We start from the raw sequence: 23,639 nt of genomic DNA on the forward strand, positions 1-23,639 counted from the left end.
TGGGTTTCCTGAAGATATGAGGCTTAGTTATTTTAGCCTGGGGATTTTGCCTGGGGAAAAATGTATGTGCCTCAACAGCTGAAGGGCTATTCAGGAAGAAACAAAGTAAAATGGCATCTATTTTAACGTGTAATTTTGATATTTCATACTTAATCTTATCCGTAGCAGAAATGTCAAAATACACCAGCTGCAGACCATTTCTGAAGCCATATCTACACTACCAAATTGAACTAGGTAGATAAAATCCTTAAGAATCAAATAGTTTTCCATAGGGAGAAGAGGGTGTCCTTTCTAGGTAATTCTCTGGAGGGTAGGGAATGCGCTAGTGGAGTCAAACTGAAGATGTGGTGTATTTCAAATACAGGAACATCCAGCCTTAAAAAACTGCTGTGGGGAGGGCAGGGGGCAGCTTTAAAAATTGATTTATCATACTTAAACATAACTATGGATTCTTTCACACCATTTTCTATCTCTATTTATTCCCACTTACATTTAAAATAACATGTTCCTTCATTTATGTTTATTTTTTTTTGTTTTAAATTTTAACCTCATCTCAAGTTGAATTGTTCATGCTAGAAATGATACTACAATTCTGTCCCTCGTTTCTTTCTCCTTCATAGACTAAGTTATTCTAGCCATATGAGTTACTGTTTAAGTTAAAGTCAAGTTCTTGCTAATGGAATGGCTAGATTTCTATTTTATATAAATGCTTTTCTTTTGTTCACCCTGGAAGCTTACGCCTTAAAGGAATTAAAATAGTAAAGTCTAGGCTACCATTTATCCTGTCACTACATGGCTGTTGTTTATTGTTTTTTAATCAAAAATCAAGTTTCTGTATTTAATGACTTGGAAGATGCATTACATTTTGTCAAAATGTAAGAATTTATGAAAAATAAAGAGCCTCTGGAATCCCCAAAAGATCAAGAAGGGGATGTGTATAATTTTGCTGTTTAACACTTATATAAGCATTAATATTTATTATTGAGTTTAGTATTTTGTATTTTCTCTTCCATCAACATATATTATAGTGTATTATTTAGAGAACATTAAACAGCTAAGATTGAGTCACAGTAAAAAAAAAAAAATTGGGTTTTTTCTTTTTTCCTCTTTTATTTGAATTTTCTCTATGGTTGTTTGGTAAAGAGCAAACAAATTTGTTCATGATGAGGGCATTTACCTTGAGTAAAACCCTGTCTGGTATGTATGGAAGTAAACCAAAGAGCTGACAGGTTGCAGAATGGTCACCATCATCTCTTACCCTAATGCACAGACTGTTAATGCTAAGGTAACAGAGGTAACTTTGGCAGTGAAAACCAGTGCCATGTGCAGATATGGCCTTTGATACTTAAGTTTTACTTAATTATTAGAGTGAACATGAAGCACATCAGGTTGGTTGGCTTAACTAATGGTATTAGTTTCCTAACATTTAAAATTCATAGAAATGTTAGATAAATGCACTTTTGTTTGACCAGAGGATTCATTTTTTATTAAAATAGCCATTAAAAAACCAAAACACAACATTTCTAGAAACTCATTTTTTCTAAAGAAATACATGATCAGTAGAAAATGTTTCCCTAGCCAAATTGGTAGCCCTGTGCTCTTTAAAAATTTTTTTTTAATGTTTATTTATTTTTGAGAGAGAGAGAGAGCGTGAGCGATCAGGAGCGGGGGAGCGTCAGAGAGAGAGAGAGAGACAGAAACAGAAACTGAAGTAGGCTCCAGGCTCTGAGCTGTCAGCACAGAGCCCCATGCGGGGCTTGAACCCACAAACCTTGAGATCGTGACCTGAGCTGAAGTCCAGCACTTAATTGACTGAGCCACCCAGGCACCCCAATCTTGTGCTCTTTTAGACAGCATTATTTGGAATACTTTAAAAAGTACTTTTTACCCCATAAATGTCAAATTATGTCTTTTCTTTGTAACCTTTTTAAGGGGAAGTTTTATCAAGGAATGAGACCACTGCATTTAATTCACTGAAGTAAATTATAATTTCAAACATCTCTTTATGATGTTTTAAAGATCATCTTGTGTAATGTATACATATCTTTTTAGTGGAATATACCCCTTGGCTTTTCCGTATTTGATAGGTGTTGTAGCTTGGAAAGAAAACCACACATAGAGTAAACCACAGACTCCAGGAACCGGGCAGCATGAAAATAAAACACACTTTCATATATGCAAACAGTAAAAAGCATACAAATCGGCCAGCTCTTTTTTTGAAGTTTTCAGTGATAATTAGAGATTAAAAAATAATTTTGCCATATCTGTTGTGATTCTCTACTCTTTCAGCCAGTTGTAGCAACCCACACACTTTCCTCATGAGGGGATCAGTGCACACAAAGGCTTATGCTTTGAGGGAACCTTAGAACATGCTTGGATTTGAATATAAAAACCCTACGTTTCACAAAGACACTGGTGTAGGATCTCCCCGACCTTTGTCCCCTTGAGAAATAGTGATGACAGCCATTTAGATCTTCCCCCACACCTCTAGTCCTCTGTATCGATGGAAAAAAAATGCTTTAGACAACTGATGACCAAGCAGTTAGCTTTACCAACCTGAGCTTTGGTGTTTGAAATTTGGTTTTCAGTCTCATTTCCTGCCTACTGAAGCGATATGGCTTTTAGACAACCAGACTTTCAAAAGTTAAAAGGCAATAAGTCAATCCCCCTGCAAACACAGAAACATAGATTCAAATCGTAAATAAGGAAATGCATTGGGTACATTAAACAGACATAGAAAAATGGATTTCTGTCTTTTGTAGTAAGGTAATTGGGCACCACCGCTTGGCAGGAGCTGGTGCTATTGAGCCGGCTGTAGCTGCCACAGGTTGATAGGCAGGTGATCAGGCAGCTTCCACCAGGGTCTGCACAGGAGGCCTACCTAATATGCTGTCTGCCCTAAGGGCCTATGGGAACACAGTTGGATTATTATGTTAATGCATGAGCCTGCTGCCCTCTTCCTATCCCAGCTGGGTTCCCTGTTGTTAGGAACTGCTTTGCACTGACAGTGGAGTAATATGCTTCATGATTGAAAGGGCAAAGGGGCTTGGAGGAAAAAAAAAAAAAAAAAAGAATAGGCCTGTACAGATATGTAAATGAAGGAAGGAAATCTGTAGGAAGATTTCACTCTATACAGAGAAAGTTTATTAGAAAGTTCTTTTTTCTTGCAGCACTCTGTAAAACCACTCGTTTCTTAATTAATTTCTAGGCTTGCTTTCCTTCCTAACACTGCCATGTAGTACATGGCAACGTTTTCTAAAACAGGCACTTAGGCTGATTTGTTTTCAACTGAGATGCTCTAACACATCCGAACCCAGGTGGAGTGCTGACAGTGGTGCATTTTTTTTTGCACATTCATTACTCTTTAATACTCGTCCTTCACTTATTCCACTCTTTTTTACAGGAAAGTTATGTCTTAAGGTGCTGAAGGATTTATGTTATGTATTGCTATCACTTCTATTTTTCTTTATTTTTGGTGAAGCTTTGGAAAACTGCATAAACCTGTCTTTTGGGAGTGGGTAGGTGTAGAGGTGAGGAAGTGCTTGGGTGGGGTAGAAGGTATTTTCTTGGGTCTATGAGTTTAATATGAGTGATGGTTCAAATTGCAGTAGCATTTGGTTTTCAACTGAGCTTTTTAACATTGACATCATAATGTCGTGAAGAGTGTGGGCTTTTGTGTCCACGGACCTGTACAAATGCTGGCTCTACTAACTATTAGCTATCTTATTTTGGGTAAACCACTTTACCTCGTATCTACCTCAGCTATAAAATGGGTATAATATGAATTTTAAATGAGAGGATAATGAATATAAATAATTTTGTTGATGTAGAGTGGGTATTCATCAATGCTCACCATAATAATGATACGTAATTGCTATTATAGCAACTATAAATTTCAGTTATTAGACCATTATTTTAATATGTATGGTTGTATATATTCAATGGATTGAAGATTCTGTCTTTTCCTCTACATGTTTCTTTTCTTTCTTTCTTTTTCTTTTTTTTTTTTTTACCAAGCCTCAGCAAATGGGAATGACTTTAGCTTCAACCAGAATTTGACACAAAAACATAATGTTAGGATATGTTTTTAAACAATTAGTTTTATAATAAGCCACATTTCAAATGTTGAAAGGAAATTGAATGGAACAGAAAATCTATTTGGCCAGTATTCCAGACAGCCTCTGGAAATATTTTTTGTGGATGTCTAAATTTGGAAAAGTTTACAAGTATTCCTATATATGTGACCGTGTCTAACACATTTGTTTATTTAAACTAATTAGAATGGCAGTATATGGCTGGGAATTATTTTAAATATCTCTCGTGGCTTTTTTCACTTGGCACGGTACTTACTGGATGAGAAGATGTATATAAAGATGATGTTCCCAGTGCCTAGCACACTGAGGGATTGGGAAATGATGGTCATTGTGAATTAGTGTCCATGCATGTTTCGTATCAACAGCCCAGCCTGCATTAAATAATGCTTTGCAGATTTGAAAGGAGGAACTTCAGAGAGATTCTTAGGGTCAGCAAATGTAAAAAGTTGGGTGTAGTATAGGATCCATAAGCTAGTAGGATGGTTATCATATAAATGATGAAAAGAAGTCATATGATTTAAAAATGATCCATTAATCATTTTAATACTCCATTGAAAACTTTGTTAAAGTTTGAGGTACTTTGTGCTATATTAGAAAAGAGACTCCTTTCTGAAAAGTGATTATGCATTTAACTTTACATGTACAGAATACAGGGAGAAGGTACCAGTTCTGTCTAAGCAATTCTTTGTAGTTATAGAAAAATTCTTTTATACCATATCTTCGTATTACCCATTTAGTTGGTTACATATATGGTGTGTTGGGGGGGTATGTAGCTATGTACATTTATATATATGCATGAATATACATGTAAACACATGAATATATACATATGTATGTATATCTCTGGCTGTATTGATACGTACATTATATATGTATACCTAGGAATATTTCAAGAGGAGCTCTAGTCAAGCACATTGCTTAATAATGGAATTTTAAATAATGCCTTAAGTTTGAGCAATAGTTTTTAATTGTGAAAACTTTGAAGAAAAGACATTATAGTAATCAATAAGACCATGAAATAGGTAAAGAATACTCAAAGGAGTATGCCTTTTTAAAATTTCCTTCTTCTTTACCAATCAACAGTGCAGGCTGCATCACTGCCGATTGTCAGAATACAGATCTACATCTCTACCAAATATAGCCTATTGTACATACAAAGAAGTCCGTCACAGAGTGAATTATAAACTCTGTTTTAAAGGAAGTCCACTTTGAAGAAAATCTATGTAGTCTATTCAGCTTAAATAAACATTTGTCCAATGCCCGGTTTTCTTTAAAATAGCTTTGGATTTAACACATCCTATAGTTCCTTATAGGCTGAATGTTATGGAGAACAGAAGTCTTATCTTATTAGAAAAAGAAAAAGAAGAAGAAGAAGAAGAAGAAGAAGAAGAAGAAGAAGAAGAGAAAAGAAAAGAAAAGAAAAGAAAAGAAAAGAAAAGAAAAAGACAAAAACAACCTAGTTCCTTAAACACAGTAGGAATTCATCGAATGCTCATTGACTGAATAATTGGGTCAACATAATAATGTAGTATAATAATAGTATAATAACACTCGGATATAAGTCCATGGATCCCAATGTACCTTGTTTTTTCTTACCTTTACTTAGTACTGCTCTCAAGGAAGCATTATCCATGTGTCCCTTTGGCAGCTTTGTGAAGCTGCTGAGCTACCTTTCCAACCTCTCTGACAAAGTGGTAACTTCTGCCTCACCTGAGCCCCTTCCTACCTCCACTAACCCATCCCACTTCTTTATGCCCTCCCCACATTGTTATTCTGCCAGAGACACAAGAAAGGCCAGAGTTGGAGACGTGATGATTGGGTGGAGGTGTGCTTTATAGGAAAGAAGCAAATGTTTACCAGAGGGGTTGTTGGTTTCTGCCCTTCTAGAAGCCATTAGCCTGTCCAGTGACTATGTTCTCCCTCTAGTTGTGTTCCACATTCACCCTTTGCTTTTCAGGAAACTTTAGAAACACCCTAGATTATTCTTTTATTCCAAGCCCCAATCCTAACTAGAATTGTGAGGACCCGCTGCTCTGTAAAGGTTTCACCCCCCTACCCCCAGACTTCTTTCAGACTCTTCCTCCAAAGATGGTAAAACACACACACACACACACACACACACACACACACACACAACGTTTCTTGACTTTTTCCTTAGGTCTCATGAATTTCTGAATATTAACAAAGAGGTCTACATAATAGGTTATGATTCTAAAATCACAGGGAGTTATAAACAATAAACACTGAACTTTTTTAAAAGGCTTGCCTTACATCCCCATATCCATCCTTTCTCTTCTTCCCACTTTAAAAATGCTTATTTGTCTCCATTTTTCCAAATTCACCAGAAATTTTATCTCTATTTGGGTCCCTAATTTGGCAAGCCATTGATTAATAGTTCTCACCACTTAGTAATGAGATAATATTGATGATGATACAATTAATAATAACTAATATTTAGTACTAACTATGCTAATGCTTTATATAAATTTTCTCATTGAATTCTCACAAATGCTTACAAGCAGATAGTAATATTACACCCATTGTGAGACAAGGAAACGGAAGTTTAATATGGCTAAAGTTGTTCAGTCTCCTGTCTGTGGAGCTGGATTCAGACCAATATAAGCTAAATCTAGCGCCCTCTAGTGCCTGCAATCTTACGGCTGTTTTAAGTGGTAAATTATGTACTGAAACATAGCCTTCATTTCCCAACTGCCTCTCTCCAATATTTGGGTTGTATCCTTACCTATTCTTGTGTAGGAGGTTGTGTCTCATTAGGCATAATCATATCATATAGATCTAGGAGGATGGATCATGGATAAATAAGAGAAAACCATGCTAACAAGTTTTTTTAACCCTGTTTTTCAAGATTGAATGGGTAGGCAGTTTAATAACCTTGTATTATCTCATGATGACAATGTCAAAGGAAAAAGTAAGAGCCAGCGTAACTAGTCCTTCTTTTACTAGTAAAGTGTGATAGCAAAAATGGTGTGAATAGTGAATAGTTAACAGAAAGCTGACAATTTAAGGGCACGAAAGGCAGAACCTGAATTTGCATTAGTTTCCTTAAAGATAAATGTAATCTTGGAACTGACAGTCTGGCAAGTGCATAAATAGGCCCTGAAGCTCAGACAGTAAAGTTATTTGCAGTTATAAAATGCAATTGACCTTTATAGAATATGGGTGTTAGAAGCACTGATCCCCATGCAGTCAAAAATCTGTGTATAACTTTTGACTCCCTAAAAACTTCACTAATAGCCTACTGTTGAATGGCAGCCTTACTGAAAACAGAGTTGATTAACACATATTTTTTTATGTTCCACTATTATATACTGTCTTCTCACAATAATAACTAACTTTTTCTTATTTTTTTTTTCGTGTTTCTAGGCTATGCAGTTCAGCTGTGAGTTTTTCAAATTGTTGCAAATCTCCAAAAAATTTTCCAGTATATTCACTGGGAAAAAAAAATCCACATATAAGTGGGCCATGTAATTCAAACCCATGTTGTTCAAGGGTCTACTGAAAATAAGTCATGGGGCTGTAACCTACAGCATGACTATAGTCAATAATACTGTATTGCCTATTTGAAAGTTTCTAGGAGAGTAGATCTTAAAAGTTCTCATCATAAGAAAAAAGATTTTTGTAACTTTGTGTGATGACAGATGGTAATTAGACTTAATGTGATGATTATTTTGCGATGTATACAAATATCTAATCAATATTTTATATATCTGAAACTAATAGAATGTTATAAGTCAATTATGCTTCAATTTTTTAAAAAAGGAAAGGTACCAGAAGGAAACAGAACATGAACTAATAAACCAGACCTTTACTTCATGATAAAGCCTGCTCTGACCACCAGACACTGATTGAAAAGACAGTGAAGTCAACCTGGATTTTAGCAAGCCCATGGATTTGCAGAAAGAGCTCTGAGAGCCACAAGAACTTCCTGAAGCATTCTAGTCAAGCTCACACCAGAGATGAAGGTGTCTTGGGGCCACTGAAATCCCCACAACCTGTTTGAGAGGATTATAGTTAAATGGGCAATTAAAGACAGGTGCTTTGTCCTAAGCTTTACTCCTTTTTTTTTTTTTTTTCTTCTTCTTCTTTTCTGAGAAAGAGTGACAACAGGAGCAGGAGAGAGGCAGAGACAGAGGGAGGCAGAGAGAGAGGGAGAGAGAGAGAATCCCAAGCAGGCTCTGCACTGTCAGCGTGGAGCCTGAAGCAGAGCCCGAACCTACGAACCATGAGACCATGACCTGAACTGAAACCAGGAGTCAGCCGCTTAACTGACTGAACCACCCAGGCGCCCCTAAGCTTTCCTCCTTTGGTCTCACACTTATGACACTGTCCTTTTATAAGAGCATGGGTTTAAGCATGGGTCCCAATTTTACCATTGATTTATTTCAACTTATTTCTCTCAACCACTTACTTTCTCTGAGGCTTATTTTTCACATCTGTACAATGGAATAATACTTACCTCATGGGGTTGTTTTAAGAATTAAGTGAAGTAACCCCTATTGTCTGGTATAGAAGATGCTTAACAAATGTCAGCTTTTTTTCCTTCTGCTTATAAAATGCTATTTTGATGGAAAAGGAAAATAAAATAAGTTAAATCATTTTATTCTAAATTCTTGGGTCAGAAAAACAGTTTTTACCTCTTGCTCCCATAGAATTTCATGCATCATCTCTCATTTAAGACCCTGTGAGCTACTAATCTTGGGGGGGAGAAATGAAATTCAGTTTGGTTCATAACACTTCTTGGAAGGGAGTTTTTAAACTGTGATGAAGCTAGGTTAAACGGGAGCCAAGTGGGGCCATTTCCAAGGGTTTGGGAGGTGAAGCAATTTGTTTTTGTACTTGTATCACTGTTTTTACTCTTTTTAATCTCATTTCTAGTCCCTTAGGTTCCGTAATAAAGTCTTCAGTACTATACATTTTTATTAAACATCTTTTTGGACTCCAATTTGCATTTCAGATAATATAACAAAATGTATGTGTTTCAAATATTCACTGCATAATTGCGATTAGAACATGTAATCCCTCAAAAGATGTTAATTGCAATTTAAATTCACGCTGAATTTAATTAAGTGAGTTGGGGATTAGAAAGTAGATGTAAGGAGTAGTTAAGGGAATACATTTTTAAAAAGCATCCATATTTTTTTTTCTAAAAAATGTAAACCTCTTTCCACTTTATGATTAGAAAGATGAGGGAAATGTAGAAGAGGAGGAATCAAAATCTTAAGACTATGTTCACAATTTGGATCTAGAATTTAAGCTAATTGTGGTTAAAGAAGGAGGGCTGGTTTGAGTAACCTTCTCATTTATATTCTTAAAGAGTTTTCCAGTAGATGGTGACTCACTTGGTGTCCGATAAAGACTTCAGTTGAACAGAAATCTTGAAGAACCGAGAAAATGTTAAGGTAGTTGCAACAGAGATCTTTCCAGCCAGCTGTTTTCTGTGTGTGTGTGCGTCTTTGTTATAATGTGCTGGCCAAGGCGGTGTTTTATGTATAATTATAGAAGAGGCACTTAGTGCATAGACAGTTCATATTTAAGCAGTGCTTTTCTATGATAACTTCACTGTACTAATGGAAGTAGAGAGTAGCATTAGAAGAAAAACAAATGCCTTATTTTTTCCTAATTTCTAAAGAATACTAAAACTTGAGATTTATAGTCTTAAAAAAGTATGTAAGCAGTCCTATCTCTCAGTGATTGGGAACATAAAGCATTTAAATTATTATTATTTGATGTTGAATCTGAAAACAGTTTTTCAAAAAGGCTACTGGAATAATAACATTGTGATTCATTTTATTTTTAAGTTTTTCTGGGAACACATTTTAAATCAAGAATCCCTTTTAAGGTGATCTAAACACAGTTTTAAATGCAAGGGTATTATTTCTCTTTAAGTAATTTCTTTATTTTTTACATGTGTCTAGAAGAGGAAAAATTACTTCATAAACCTGTTTTGAATGAGTCATACCATGAATGTGGTGCACAAAACAGTGTGCACACGCGTGCATGTGTGTTAATTACACATACTGACTGCCTAATATTTTATTGGATTCTATAAGCATAATTTTTTAAGAAACAAACTTCAGAGTCTTTTAAAATGTTCTCTTAGTAAGAAATGTTTGAAATTCTGATGGGAAGCTCTGTCTTTGTTTCCTAAGAAGCAAGCATCCTAAAAAAACTGAATCATGAATCTGGCTTTACATCTAGAATGAGTTCTTCAAACTTTATCTGTGCTACCGTAAGGAGTAGTTAAGGGAATACATTTTTTTAAACGAGCAAATAATAAACTCGTTTTTAAAGGAAACAAAAGCTATGTTTATATTTAAGACACTGTGGCTTTAAGTATGTAAATCCTCATCCATCTTGCCTGCAACCTAAAATCATTCCACATAAATGTCTTCATTTATTTGCAATTTAATTTCCTTAAAATGACTACTTTGATAATGGCTGTCATGGGTGCTTTTTCTAATAACATAAAATTGCTGTTATTCTCAATGAAGTGACTTTTTTCTTTTGGGTTAGGTTCACACTATCACATAAACATAATTTTTGACCAATGGCTTATCAAGGAAAAGGCTTACCATTCATTCACTGTCCTAAATTCACTATGTGAGACATCTAGTAACATACAACATTACAGAATGACTAGCAAACATTATGTTCTTGTATTGTTTAAAAATTTTTTAGGGGGCGCCTGGGTGGCGCAGTCGGTTAAGCGTCCGACTTCAGCCAGGTCACGATCTTGCGGTCCGTGAGTTCGAGCCCCGCGTCAGGCTCTGGGCTGATGGCTCGGAGCCTGGAGCCTGTTTCCGATTCTGTGTCTCCCTCTCTCTCTGCCCCTCCCCCGTTCATGCTCTGTCTCTCTCTGTCCCAAAATAAATAAAAAAAAAAAAAATTTTTTTTAGTATCTTAATTTTTTTTATCACAAAGGCACCATATTCCGAGTAATATAGAAAATGTAAGCAAACAAAACAAAGAAATACCATAATCCCCCGGTCAGATAACCGTATTGATATTTTTATGTGTATCTTCTAGGCATTTTTGTTTGCACATATATTTAATAGAATGAGATCATATAATGCATATTGTTTTGTAATCCTATTTGCCCACTTAGCAATACATCGTGATCATGTCTCCATAGTGTCCTACAACAGTGTTTCTATAGACCATTTACTATTCTCACGTGTGGACATGCAATGTTTTGTTTCAGTCCTGGCTAGTTTTGGCTATTAAAAAATAATATTATGATGAAGAGCCTTTTCACTAGATCTTTTCTTGGATCTGTATTAGTTTCTTAGATAAGTTTTTAAAACTGGAATTGCTGGGTCAAGGGGTGTGTATGGACACCTGTAAGGTTTGGCTGCTTTAGAACCCAGCGAGGTTCTAAAGGATGCAGAGGCATCTTTTCCCTGAACTCTCATCAATCGTAGGAATTATTATTTTTGCAAATCTTTGCTCATTTGATAGTTTTCTCCCTACATTACTTTTGTATTCTCTTTTCAGTGCGAGTCAGTCCATGTTGTAAAGATGAAGAGTCCACATAATATTTTCTAGAAATGTGTATTTGACAAATATTTTAATTTTATCCCCCCCCCCCCACTGCCCAATATATGTCATATTTTAGAGTAAAATCTTGATGGCAACATTTAAAAAGTTGCTCTATTTCTTTATTTGACTTCAACCAAAAGAAATACACATTGTTGTTGCTGAATGTGTTGTTTAACTAGATCTCTAACCATGTTATAAATGGTGCCTGTGGAAGGATCTGGGGACAAGACCTTTAAACTTTTTTTTTTTTTTAATCACATCTTAAGATCTTGGAGAATCTGAACTTATATAAGAATGTTTGGGCTGCTGTTATTACAGTGAAACCTTCTGAGAGTATCTTCTCAGGTAATTTTTTTAGAGAAAGTCACTTACAGATATAAAACGTTTGACCAGAAGAAAGCCTCAGGTTGTCAGAGTTACTTACACACCATTGTTCAGCTGGGCCTCTTTATTAAATCATCTCTTGGCAGTCCATTAGTTGTGGTGCTACAGCTATTGCATGGCCCACTAAGCTAATATACCTTCAATCACTAACAGAAGGATAACCTTAATAAAAATTTGAAGTCGATTTAGTGCTTCACTGCTTGCTGACTAGTGTTTTACGTTTGAGTGTGTCTATTACAATTTCCATTTCGTGTATTTTTGATATTCACACATCTCTTATCTACATAATATATTGGAATCAAATAAAGATTAATGGCCTAGAGAAGGAAGAGTGTTTGGAAGTTCTTCGAATCCTGTCTCGCCACTGCCACAAACTGTGTGATCTTGAGCAAGGCACTTCCTACACTGGGCTTCAGTCCAACCCTTGTATGTAAAATTAGGGAACTGGGAAGATGTTCTCTAAAATTTCTACCTGTATTACTCTACTATTCATAGAAAATTCAGATTACATTCTGAAGAATCTGTACCTTGAAACTTTTTTTTTTTAACTTCAACTATGCCTTTGTAGGAAATAAAAAAAAGAATTTCTCTTTTCTGCCCCCCATAAAATTTTGAGTAGCTAGAATAATAAAAGAGAAGATCCACGTCATTCAATGGTAAATGATACAGAAGAAAATCACTTAAAGCCAATTAACTTTGAAAAAAGAATGAACATTTACTAGTACTTAAAAAATATGTTTATCTTTTATTTTGAAAAAATGAAACTAAATTATGGAATAAACTTATTTTATGATTCGCTTAACAAAATTTGGGTTATATTGTAACTATTCACTGATTCTTGGTGTGAAGGAAGAAAGGGCCAAGTGTTTTGGAAGGTAGGGGTAACTGTAATTTTCCCAAGAAAATTGTTAAGATGACATGATGTCACATCTTTTCCTCCTGTTTATTTTGCAACACAAATTTGCGAAAAGAGTTGAGGTTTTGTAAATTTTCATAGATACTCACATTTCAAAAATAGTCCAGGGGGGCCTGGGTGGCTCAGTTGGTTAAGCATCCGACTCTTGGTTTGGCTCAGGTCATAATCTCATGGTTTGTGAGTTCGAGCCCCACATCGGGCTCCGTGCTGACAGTGCGGAGCCTGCTTGACACTCTCTCCCTCTCTATCTCTGCCCCTCCCCTGCTCACTCTCTCTGTTTCTCTCTCAAAAATAAATACATAAACTTAAAAAAAAAAAAGTCCAATTTACTCTCCTTTAAGCACCTGTCCTGTCATTAATTTCTTTCTTACTTGTCATTAACTTTGTGCTGATATCATTGACTTTCCCGCATCTTCTGTAGGACTCACAATTATATTTAGCAAGCATATTTGTGTTTTATTTGTGCTATATGTCAGGTGTTTAAAATACTGTGCAGTGAGAGTAAACCAACCAAAGCTGAAGTAGAGAGATAGATAACTATTGTGAAGAGGTTAGGGTGTGCATGTGGGAAGGGAAAATGTCTTCTTGGGAGTCCTTTTAGAAATGGTAAGTTCATTAGTGAACTTTTTCCTGCCATGATGTCCCTTGTTTCCATGTACAGCCTAAATTCTTCAGGGACTTGGAGAATGAAGACCTGTGTAAAGAAGGCCTGCTGGGCCTTACTTTATATGGTTGTAGGATATCCAGGGGTCTTATATCTGCCATCTCATTTAATCCTCACAAAAATTTTGTGAAGTGGTTGTTGTTATTCGCATTTTATAAAATGAAGATGTGGGGATTTTTTAAAAGAGTTTTCGTAGCTGAGTATGTGACCAGATTGTTTTGAAACCAAGTCTCCTGACTTTATTATCAATGCTTTTTCTAGTATTTCACAGGTGTCTCTGTGATGATTTAAACAATTTTTTTTAACATTTATTTATTTTTGAGAGACAGAGACTGAGTACAAGTGGGGAAGAAGCAGAGAGAGAGGGAGACACAGAATCCGAAGCAGGCTCCAGGCTCTGAGCTGTCAGCACAGAGCCTGTTGTGGGGCTTGAACTCAGGAGCTGTGAGATCATGACCTGAGCCAAAGGTGGTTGCTTAACTGACTGAGCCACCCAGGCACCCCTCTGTGATGATTTTAAATTAAAACATTTTATTTAACATGAAATCTTTTATCATCTTTAAATAAACATAAAACAAGAGTGTCATTTTTGAATCTCAGATCAACCCACAGAGTCTTTAAGTATACCCATTATGTTATTGTTGAAAATAATGACTTAAAAGACATTTTTACAAATTACAAGCAGAGCTCTGAGGCTTCAGCTTTCATAGGTCATAGGTAGTAACAGTGTGGTTTTAATTTATATTTTATTAAGTAAAGACTTACTATGTGTTTTTTGAAATTTTCTGTGTAAATCTCAAAACTGAGTAAAGATGAAAAAGTTAACCCATAATATCATATTGTTGTATTTTTCTACTATTTTTTTTTACTTTTAAAATTCTTATGGATTTAAAAAGTCAGGTTTATGGATATATAATTCACAGACAGTAATATTTGCTCTTTTAAAGTATGTAGTATGATTTGTTTTAGAATATATACAAAGTCATGTAGAACATTGGTATCATGCCAAAAAATTCTTTTGTGCCTCTTTTCCCTTTTCCTGCCTGCAGTTCCTGATAGCCAGTGATCTGAATTCTGTCTGTGTAGTTTTGCCTTTTCCAGAGTATGATATTAATGGAATCATACTGTATGTAGTTTTTTGTATCTGGCTGCATTTATTTAGTGTAATGCTTTTGAGATTCATCTGTGTTGTTGCCTGTATCATTAGTTCATTACATTTTATTACTGAGTAGTATTCCATCGCATGGATATACCATGATGTGTTTATCCATTTACCATTTGGTGGACATTTAGGTAGTTTCCAGTTTGGGGCTACTACAAATAAAGCTGCTCTGAACATTTGAGTACAAGTTGTTGTATGAACATATCAATATCTGTCTTTTGGGTAAATACCCAGTATTTGATAGGGCTGGATCATATGTAAGTGTAGGTGTAACTTTAAAAGAAACTGCTAAACTGTTTTCCCCAGTGGCTATACCATTTTCAATCCATCCAGCAATAAATGAGAGTTGCATTTGGTTCACATCCTCATTAGCACTGAGCTATCAGGTTTTTAAAAAGGTTTTAGCACTTCTAGCAGGTATATAGTGGTATCTTATTATGATTTTAGTTTACACTTCTCTAATAACTAATGATGTTGAGCATCTTTTTGTTGATTTGTCGTCCATAGCTCTTCTTTAGTGAAGTGTCTGTTCAAATCTTTTGCCCACTTTTTTATTGGATTGTCTTCTTATTTAGTTGCAAGAATTTTTAAAAAATGTCTTCTGTGTACAAGTTCTTTATCAGATATATTTTTTGGAAATATATTCTCCCAATTTGTGGCTTGCTATTCATTTTCTTAACAATGTCTTTGAAGGAAAGAAGTCTTAAATTATGATGAAGCCCGATTTATCATGTAAAAATTTTAAAGTTACCATTTTTGTATCCTACCCGAGAAATGCTGTCCTAAACCAAAGTTACAAAGATTTTCTCTATGTTCTTTTCTAGAAGTTTTATAGTTTTAGCTTCTACATGTAGCTCTATGATCCATTCCAACTTATGTTTTATGTATGGTGTGAGGTAAGGATTAAAATTTTGTTTTGTTTTGTCTTTTGCTTAGATATGTCACTTACCACTTACTGAAAAGATTATTCACTCCCATTAAATTACTGTGCACCCGTTTCAAAAATCAATTTGCCATATCTATATAGATCTGTTTCTGGACTTTCTGTTCTGTTTCATTGATTTATATATCCGTCCTTAAGCTAGTACCACACTGTTGATTAGTGCAGCTTTATGTTAAGTGTTGAAATCAAGTAATATGTTCACAATATTCTCATCCTTTAAATATCTGAAGGATCTCAGTATGTCGCTTCTTTCCTGTTATTGGTCATTTCTACCTCCTTTTTTTCTCGTAGTGCAGAAAGGACAAACCATGACTTGCAGGCTGAACCATCTTGCTGCATGTTTTTGTGTAGTAAATGAATTAAGAATGGTTTGTACATTTTTTAACAGGTAGAAAAATAAATAAAATTTCATGACACATGAAAATTAAATGAAAATCAAATTTTAGTATCCACAAAGTTTTATTGGGACACAACCATGCTCAGTCACTTATACATTATCTATGGCTGCTTTTGTGCTATAACAGCAGAATTAAGAATTTGTGATCATATGGGCTATAAAACCTAAAATATTTATTATGTTGCTGTGGCATAATAACAATATGTATCTTTGTCCCAGCTTTTTGACACAGAGCTTCAAAAACCGTTGGCATTTCCTGAGTGATTGGAATGTTTTTCTTATGCTAATTATGCTAATTAAGAGACTCTAGATGGGCTCCTAGGTAACTTTAGGATGTGGGCTGGTCAAAAAGATCAAACTGGTAACTAGAGGGTTAGAAATTCCAGTCACTCCACTTCCGGGGAAGGAGAGGGAGCTGGAGATTGAATTGCCAATGATTTAATCAATTGTGCTCATATAAGGAAACACCAATTAAAAACTATGGACTCTGAAGCTCACTGATGCTTCCTGGTTGGTGAACATGTTGATGTGCCGGGAGAATGACTCACTCTGACTCCATGGGGACAGGGCACAGAAGTCCTCAGACCCCCTTCTTTGTGTATTGCTTATAATCAAAGTGTAATCTTAACTATAGCACTTTCAGTGAGTTCAGTGAGCTGTTTTATTGAATTATTGAACCAACCAGGGTCATAGGAACCCCTGAATCTATAGCCACTTGGTCAGAAGTGCTGGTGGCCTGGGACTCCTGTAGTGCGCCTGCCTGTTGAAGTGAGGGCAGTCTTGTGGAGGACTGAGCTTTGGGCTTGTGGGGTCTGTGCTAACTCCAGGGAGGTAGCATCAGAACTGTACTGCAGAATATTCAGATGGTGTTAGACCAGTTGGGTTGAAATTGAACAGTGGCCCTTTACAGAAAGTTTTCCAGACCCTGTTCTAAGGCTTTATCAGTTTTATTGATCTTTTCCCCCAAAGAACCAGCTTTTGATTCCATTGAATTCTGTTGCCTTTATGGTTTTGATTTCATTCATCTGCTCATGTCTTTACTTAATTTCCTTCCTGTACTTATTTTGTGTTTAATTTGCCCATTTTTTTCTCATTTCTTATACCTTGGGGATTATGCCATCCTATCTTGGTGTTCAGTGACATCATGTTTGTAACTTGAAATTGGCCATGGTGGGAATATTTACAGCATAAAAATCAGCCAATATTACAAACTAATGTTCCTCCCCTCATCTTGAGAGCCAGTTACTAAACATTTACCAGCATACTACTTGTAACAGAAATAACACAGCTCTTTTTTAATCTTCTCAGGAGACCTAACATAAAAAGATGATCTCAAATGAAAAGTTAATTCAGAAAAAGAGAGGACTTGATAGTGAAAAACGTGGATTAATAGTGAAAAATATAGATTGTAAATCTGGAATTTTTAAAAAGATTATGCAATCTCTGATCCTAAAGACATGAAGAATAGGATAGGGAGGTTCCTATTGTTCGTGATTTCAGTATAGTCCTTTTTGAGGACTACTTTTGAAAAATGCCTTGACTAGATGATCTGCAAAAGTCCATTTCAGTTCTGTGAATCTATGGTAAGTTATTTCCCAGAAGATGGTAGGAAAGCTGTTTTATTGCTAATGAAAAGCTGATGAGAGAGTTATTGCTGAGGGATTGATCCATTGCCCTCTTAAGAAGCTCTGTGATTCCCAGACCTAATGGATGGAAAAGAGCAGAAATAACAGAGGTAGGTAGCTAGAGTCTAAAATTTGTAAGAAACATTAGACGATTCAACGTAGCTTGTCACTTACGTTTTGTGGATGCCCTTCTAAACAAAGTGTTAAGGGAATTCTTGGCCAATTTCTCTGTTGGTGTGCTGAGAGCTTAGTTCGTGGGTTGGCATTAAATAGGGCTTCCATTAATTGATCAGAAAAGTGCTTCTTGTCCATCACTAGGAGGTATTGAAAAAGTCCACTTTAAAGGAAATTTTAGTAGTTAATTTCTGTGCTGCCATATCTGTGATCCCATTGATCTTATTGTATTATAGCCATTATGATGTCTAGCCCAATACTGTGAGCTGATACTGTGGCATTTATTTTTGAATTATTAGTGCTTAGAGTAATAAATTAATAAATTTGTGTTGAATAAATGAATAATTAAAGGAGCATTTATTTTATTCCTTTTTAGCAGGACATAGGAAACCCAAAAGATAAGAACAATTAAACTTCAGGGATATTGAGAAATTGGAATTTTAAAAAAGATATAATGTCAAGTAGTACAGAATATTTTAAGTCAGTTTTATTCAGCTTTTTCTTAGAAATTTACAGGTGCTTAATAAGCTATTATTAAATAAATAATATATATTTTCAATTTAATAGTTGGTAATCTGAATTATATACACAGTTTGTTCCTAAGCATTCTGTGTTAATATAGCAAGTAAGTCTAGGTGGTTTTTTCTTGGTATTCTCCTCAATTTCACTCAATTTTTAGTCAGACATTGAGCACCTAATATGTACATAGCATTAAGGTTTGCCTAAAGATTAAAGACAGAACCTCGAAAATGTTTGTTGTGAGTAATATTACATTTATTGTATGCTTTTTTTTTTTTTTTTTTTTTTTTTTTAATTTTTTTTTTTTTTCAACGTTTATTTATTTTTGGGACAGAGAGAGACAGAGCATGAATGGGGGAGGGGCAGAGAGAGAGGGAGACACAGAATCGGAAACAGGCTCCAGGCTCCGAGCCATCAGCCCAGAGCCTGACGCGGGGCTCGAACTCACGGACCGCGAGATCGTGACCTGGCTGAAGTCGGACGCTTAACCGACTGCGCCACCCAGGCGCCCCTTGTATGCTTTTTTCTAATAAATACATAATCAGTGAAAAAATCTTGAAAATCAAGGAAAATCACAAAGCAGGAAAAAATCCATAATCCTATTACCCCAGCATAACCACTCTTAGTGTTTGGGTATATGCCCTTTTATATTACATATTTATAAATATCTGTTAAAAAATATATAAAATAGACAGCGTTGAGTGTAATAAGGTACAGGGAATGTCTGGGGATGAGTTCTAGTCTGGCTTTGCCACTAGCCAATATGACCTTGGGAAGGATCCTTTTATTTCTCTAGAGTTCTATTTCTTCATTTCTAAAGGGATTTTCATAGTATCTAAGGGCCATTACCAGTTGAAAATTCTGACTTCATTGAAATTGAATACCTTCAAAGACTGAGATTTCAGGAGGATGAAATTGCAAGTGTTTGATTAAGTATATATTCATCTCAATTATGAGGCTGGTTTAAAAATCTTGAACTGGCATAAATATTTCCTACTAATATAATTAGGTGTTATTATGAAGCAGCTATACTTAAAGTAACAAATTTCTCCTGGAGCAATCATCACAGTCTGAACTGGTGAAGTTATTTGAGCTAATAAATATATTTTTAGGAAAATGTTAAAGTAATACTCATTAGCCTTTAAGTATCCTACCAAAAATAAGAAATACAGGATCACCACTATTTTAAGTATGTGGCATTTTATCAAAAAAGCATACCAAGAAGAGAATCAAAGTAGCTATGTTACTTGATTCTTTTGCACCTCAAGAAAATTGATTTTGTCTTCCCTCCTCTATTCCATGTATATTGTGAAAATGTTAGGTTGCTATGCAAGAACTATTGCGTATTATGCACCCAAGCTTTAAAAGTGTTAAAAGGTGTCTGGTTTTTCCTAGAAGGGTCAGTTTTCATATTAAATATTTTTTGTTGAGCAGTTAAGGTATCCTTTTACTTTTACCATTTTGTAGAAGGATTTTTTTTGTATGCATTTTAACGGTTATTTAAGAGTCCCCATGTGCTTAGAAAGGAATCTGAATATATGTGCCTTTTTTTTAAAAGCCTCAGCACAATGTAGGTTATTCCATCAATACCATCAAATGACTGGGAGCTGTAGTTGGAACAATATGTAAAAATACAGCTTGTGAAAGATTTCCTTTATTAACTGTCATCATCGGCAGAATATATGTTCAAATAAACGTTGTGTAATAACTAAATTTGAGATTAATAGGCCCCTTAAGAAACAGCGAAGTCATTCAGAATAGTCAGTGAAAAATAGGCTGTAAGACTGTAACATGCACATATTGTCCTGCTTACATGCTCTCTCTGGTGTCATTCCCATTTATCACTGTCGGCGGGCTCTGTTCTCATTAAAACACTCTTGCACAAAAGCAACTTAATTTTCTTAAGAGGAGAGGACACCTGATTCAATTTAGCACCCAGAAACAGGAACTTGAATATATTTTTTCCTTGCCTGAATTGAGATGAATAGTTACAAACAAGAATAGCCACCCCCCCCCATTCACCTCAAGATTAAGGATATTAAATAATTTTTTTTCCATTGGTAGCAAGAAATGAACCTGTAGAAGCAGGCAAGAAATGTAGCTTACTCTGAGAAAAGCAGCTGGATGCATTTACTAGCAACCTGCATTTATATGAACTTCTGTTCATTCCTGCAATGTTTTTGAAACAAAGAATTAAAATGGTTGTTAAGATGGTGAATTTTAATGGTACATGTTCTAAAAGTAATCTTTCTTTAAATTGGTGAATGCCTTGTAGTAGTTCTATAGTCTTCATTTAGTGCAGTAACATAAATAATGGAATAAAATGAAGAGTGCCCCTTTAATGTTGAGCATGGTGTATAAATTCATATTTTAATTGATGTCCCAGATATTTAGTTTTCCGTGGTATGGTTCAATAATACTTAAGTGTAATATAGAAATGTATAACTCAGTTTTACTTGTTGTAAGATATATACAGTGAAAATAGTGGTAATTAAGTAGTTAGCCCTAGCAACTAAGGTGCTTCGCAGAAAACCAAATACAATTGGCTTTTAAAGCGAATGGGATAAACTTTTCCTAATTCTTTCTCTTCCTTTTCTTTTCTTTTCTTTTCTTTCTTTCTTTCTTTCTTTCTTTCTTTCTTTCTTTCTTTCTTTCTTTCTTTCATTTTTCCTTCCTTTCTTTTTCTTCTTCTTCTTCTTCTTCTTCTTCTTCTTCTTCTTCTTCTTTTTAGCACTTCTATAGCACTTTGCAAAATACAAGTAAAAAGAAAATATTTTGTGTTTCTGTGTTTAATAAAAGACCAAGGATTGGAACTCCATATTTGATGTCTTTATGTTTTTTCAACTGAACCTGTGCTTGGAAAGGAAATAAATATTAAATAAAAATTTAAATTTAAGTAAAAATTAAAATATTAAAAATACTATACATTAAAAATACTATATTCTTGTGAATCAGAGCTTGGAGTGACATAAATTCACATAATTGAGGAACTTTTCCAGGGCAGGACAATACAGCTTTAATTCATCACTGGTAGTCAATTTTCTTTTCCTTTTCTTGCTTTCTTTTTCTTTTTTTCCCCCAATAATGTGCTGTGCTATATGCGATGGGAATAAGACATTATGCTAAATAAAACTGAATATGCCTACTCAAACTTATATCTTAGAGGGGAAGCATTTTTGATTTATCTAACCTGCCCGATTAGTCCTTTATTATTTTCTGCCTTATTTAGGAACATTATTGTATCAGTTAGACTTCACGTAATGGAAAATCAGACTACAAGTAGCTTAAACAAGCAGAGACTTATTTTCTCATATATTAAGATGCCTGGAGGTGGGGGTTGCTGGCATTTGTTCTGTGGCTCGATGACATTAGAGTGGCCGTCTCTGCACTGCTATTGGTCTTTCTCTTCTGGATGCCAGCTTTCACTGCTCTAGGCAGGAAGAAGGAAGAAGGACAGCGCCAGAAACTAACCTCCCTAACCCCCACCATGAAGCATGGATGTATCAATTTATATCTCATTGTCCAGAACTTTGTTGCATGGCAACCCTAGCTTTTCCTTTCTCATGTGTACTTTTTGTGTCTTATTAAAAAAAAACACACAATTGTTTCCTTTTTTGAAGGCATAAAGATAGTTTCATTTTTTGCTAGATGGTTTCAAGTATTGCTTTCCAGCTCTAAGCGTTTAATTCATGTAGTATTTTCTTAGTATATTATGAAATACTGTTTCTCCTCCTTTCCTAACTGCTTTGTAATGGTGCTGTTGTCATATTCAGCTTTCTCACATTTGTCATTTTGTATTTTAAACTTCTGTTCAGTAGGGGTTGTTTCAAGTGGGAATCCACTGTGTTCTGGATTGTTGAAGTGACCCCAAAGAGAAGTTTTGTGTTTGCTTCTTATAAGGCCTTAGGGGTTCTACTGGTCTTTGATTGATTTTGTCTTTTGTTTTCTTTTCTTTCTTTCTTTCTTTTTTTGATAAATGTTTATTCATTTTTGAGTAAGAGAGAGAGAGATGGAGAGAATGAGTGGAGGCAGGGCAGAGAGAGAGGGGGACAGAGGATCCGAAGTAGGTTCTGTGCCGACAGCAGAGAGCCCAAAGTGGGGCTCAAACCCACGAACTATGAGATCATGACCTGAGCTGAAGTTGGACGCTCAACCGACTGAACCGCTCAAGTGCCCCCCGTCTTTTGCTTTCTTGAATTAGTCTTTAGTTTGGGATTCTTGAATCAGATGGTAGGGGCAGTGCAGTTCCGTGCACACCGTGGACACAGCAGGCCTTGTGTTATTTTCTTGATTTTGTAAGTAGAGTTGTCAAGGTGCCCTTGTGGTAGTGGGGCAGTCCTTCCAAGGTTCTGTCTGTCTGCTTGCTACAGGTGCCTCCGCTCCACTTGTCACCTTCTGCAGGTAGAAGCTGTGCTACTTGTTGCTTCCAGGGCCCAGGGCCCAGGGCCCAGGACACAGGCCTGTCGTCCGGGAGGGTGCAGCATCGCCTCGCCTGCTTTACCACTCTGCTTTTGCCCAGCTTCCATGTGTCTACTACCTGACTTTTCTTGTTTTCTTTTAGCTCAACTTTACATTGAAGATGTTGTGTTGTTATTTTAATCTCCGTATTGAGTGGTGGGAATTTAAGGATTGTGTATGCGAAATGCCATCTTACATCCTCCTATTCCCCACGCCTCCTCTCTCCTTTGACAGCATCCCTGGCAGATCTCATGGTTTTCTGGTCACTTTTAGTTGCAAAAATAGTCATATGTGTAGTAATTAGCATTTACATGTTAGTATTTAATTTAGGGCAGTCTAGCTTAAAACTCCATACTCCCTTCTTTCCCAATTTAGGCCTAACCTGTGTTTTAAAAACACAAAACATTGCACTTTTTTCCTTAATGAATGTATACATATATGATAAAAATATAAAAATAGTAGAGGCAGGACCAGTAGAGAAGAGAGCATGGTCTGTTACCTTTTTTTTTTTTTTTTTCTTTTTTTTTTACCTTCTCACCCTCCCCACTTCCGGCTTCTTTAGGGTCAGGGTGAATAGAACAAATGCATTACAGTGTGGGGGACAGTCTTACTTTACTGGTGCTGATGTTACCCAGCCCTTAGTGCCCTGTGTCATGGTGGATACCCACAAGCTATGTCTTTTCCTGGACAGGTTAAGGGAGGGAGTTCTTCAGAGTGTACCTCCAGCTCCTGCTTCAGAACAT

General features: G+C 35.7%; 1 protein-coding gene across 2 annotated transcripts in view; it reads left to right on the plus strand.

The window, feature by feature from the left end:
* SLC10A7 (solute carrier family 10 member 7) overlaps nt 1-23,639 on the plus strand; it is a 257,064-nt gene that overhangs the window by 47,997 nt on the left and 185,428 nt on the right. The window contains exon 5 of one of the 2 annotated variants that reach the window (XM_030312968.1): nt 7,875-8,180. The exons of the other annotated variant lie outside the window; for it this stretch is intronic. Coding sequence (XP_030168828.1) covers nt 7,875-7,931 — 57 coding nt within the window. The 3' untranslated portion in view covers nt 7,932-8,180. Of the gene's footprint in view, nt 1-7,874; nt 8,181-23,639 lie in introns of those variants that run through there. 2 annotated transcript variants of the gene reach the window in all.

Source organism: Lynx canadensis, chromosome B1, assembly GCF_007474595.2.
Source record: "Lynx canadensis isolate LIC74 chromosome B1, mLynCan4.pri.v2, whole genome shotgun sequence".
NCBI classification, from domain to species: domain Eukaryota; kingdom Metazoa; phylum Chordata; class Mammalia; order Carnivora; family Felidae; genus Lynx; species Lynx canadensis.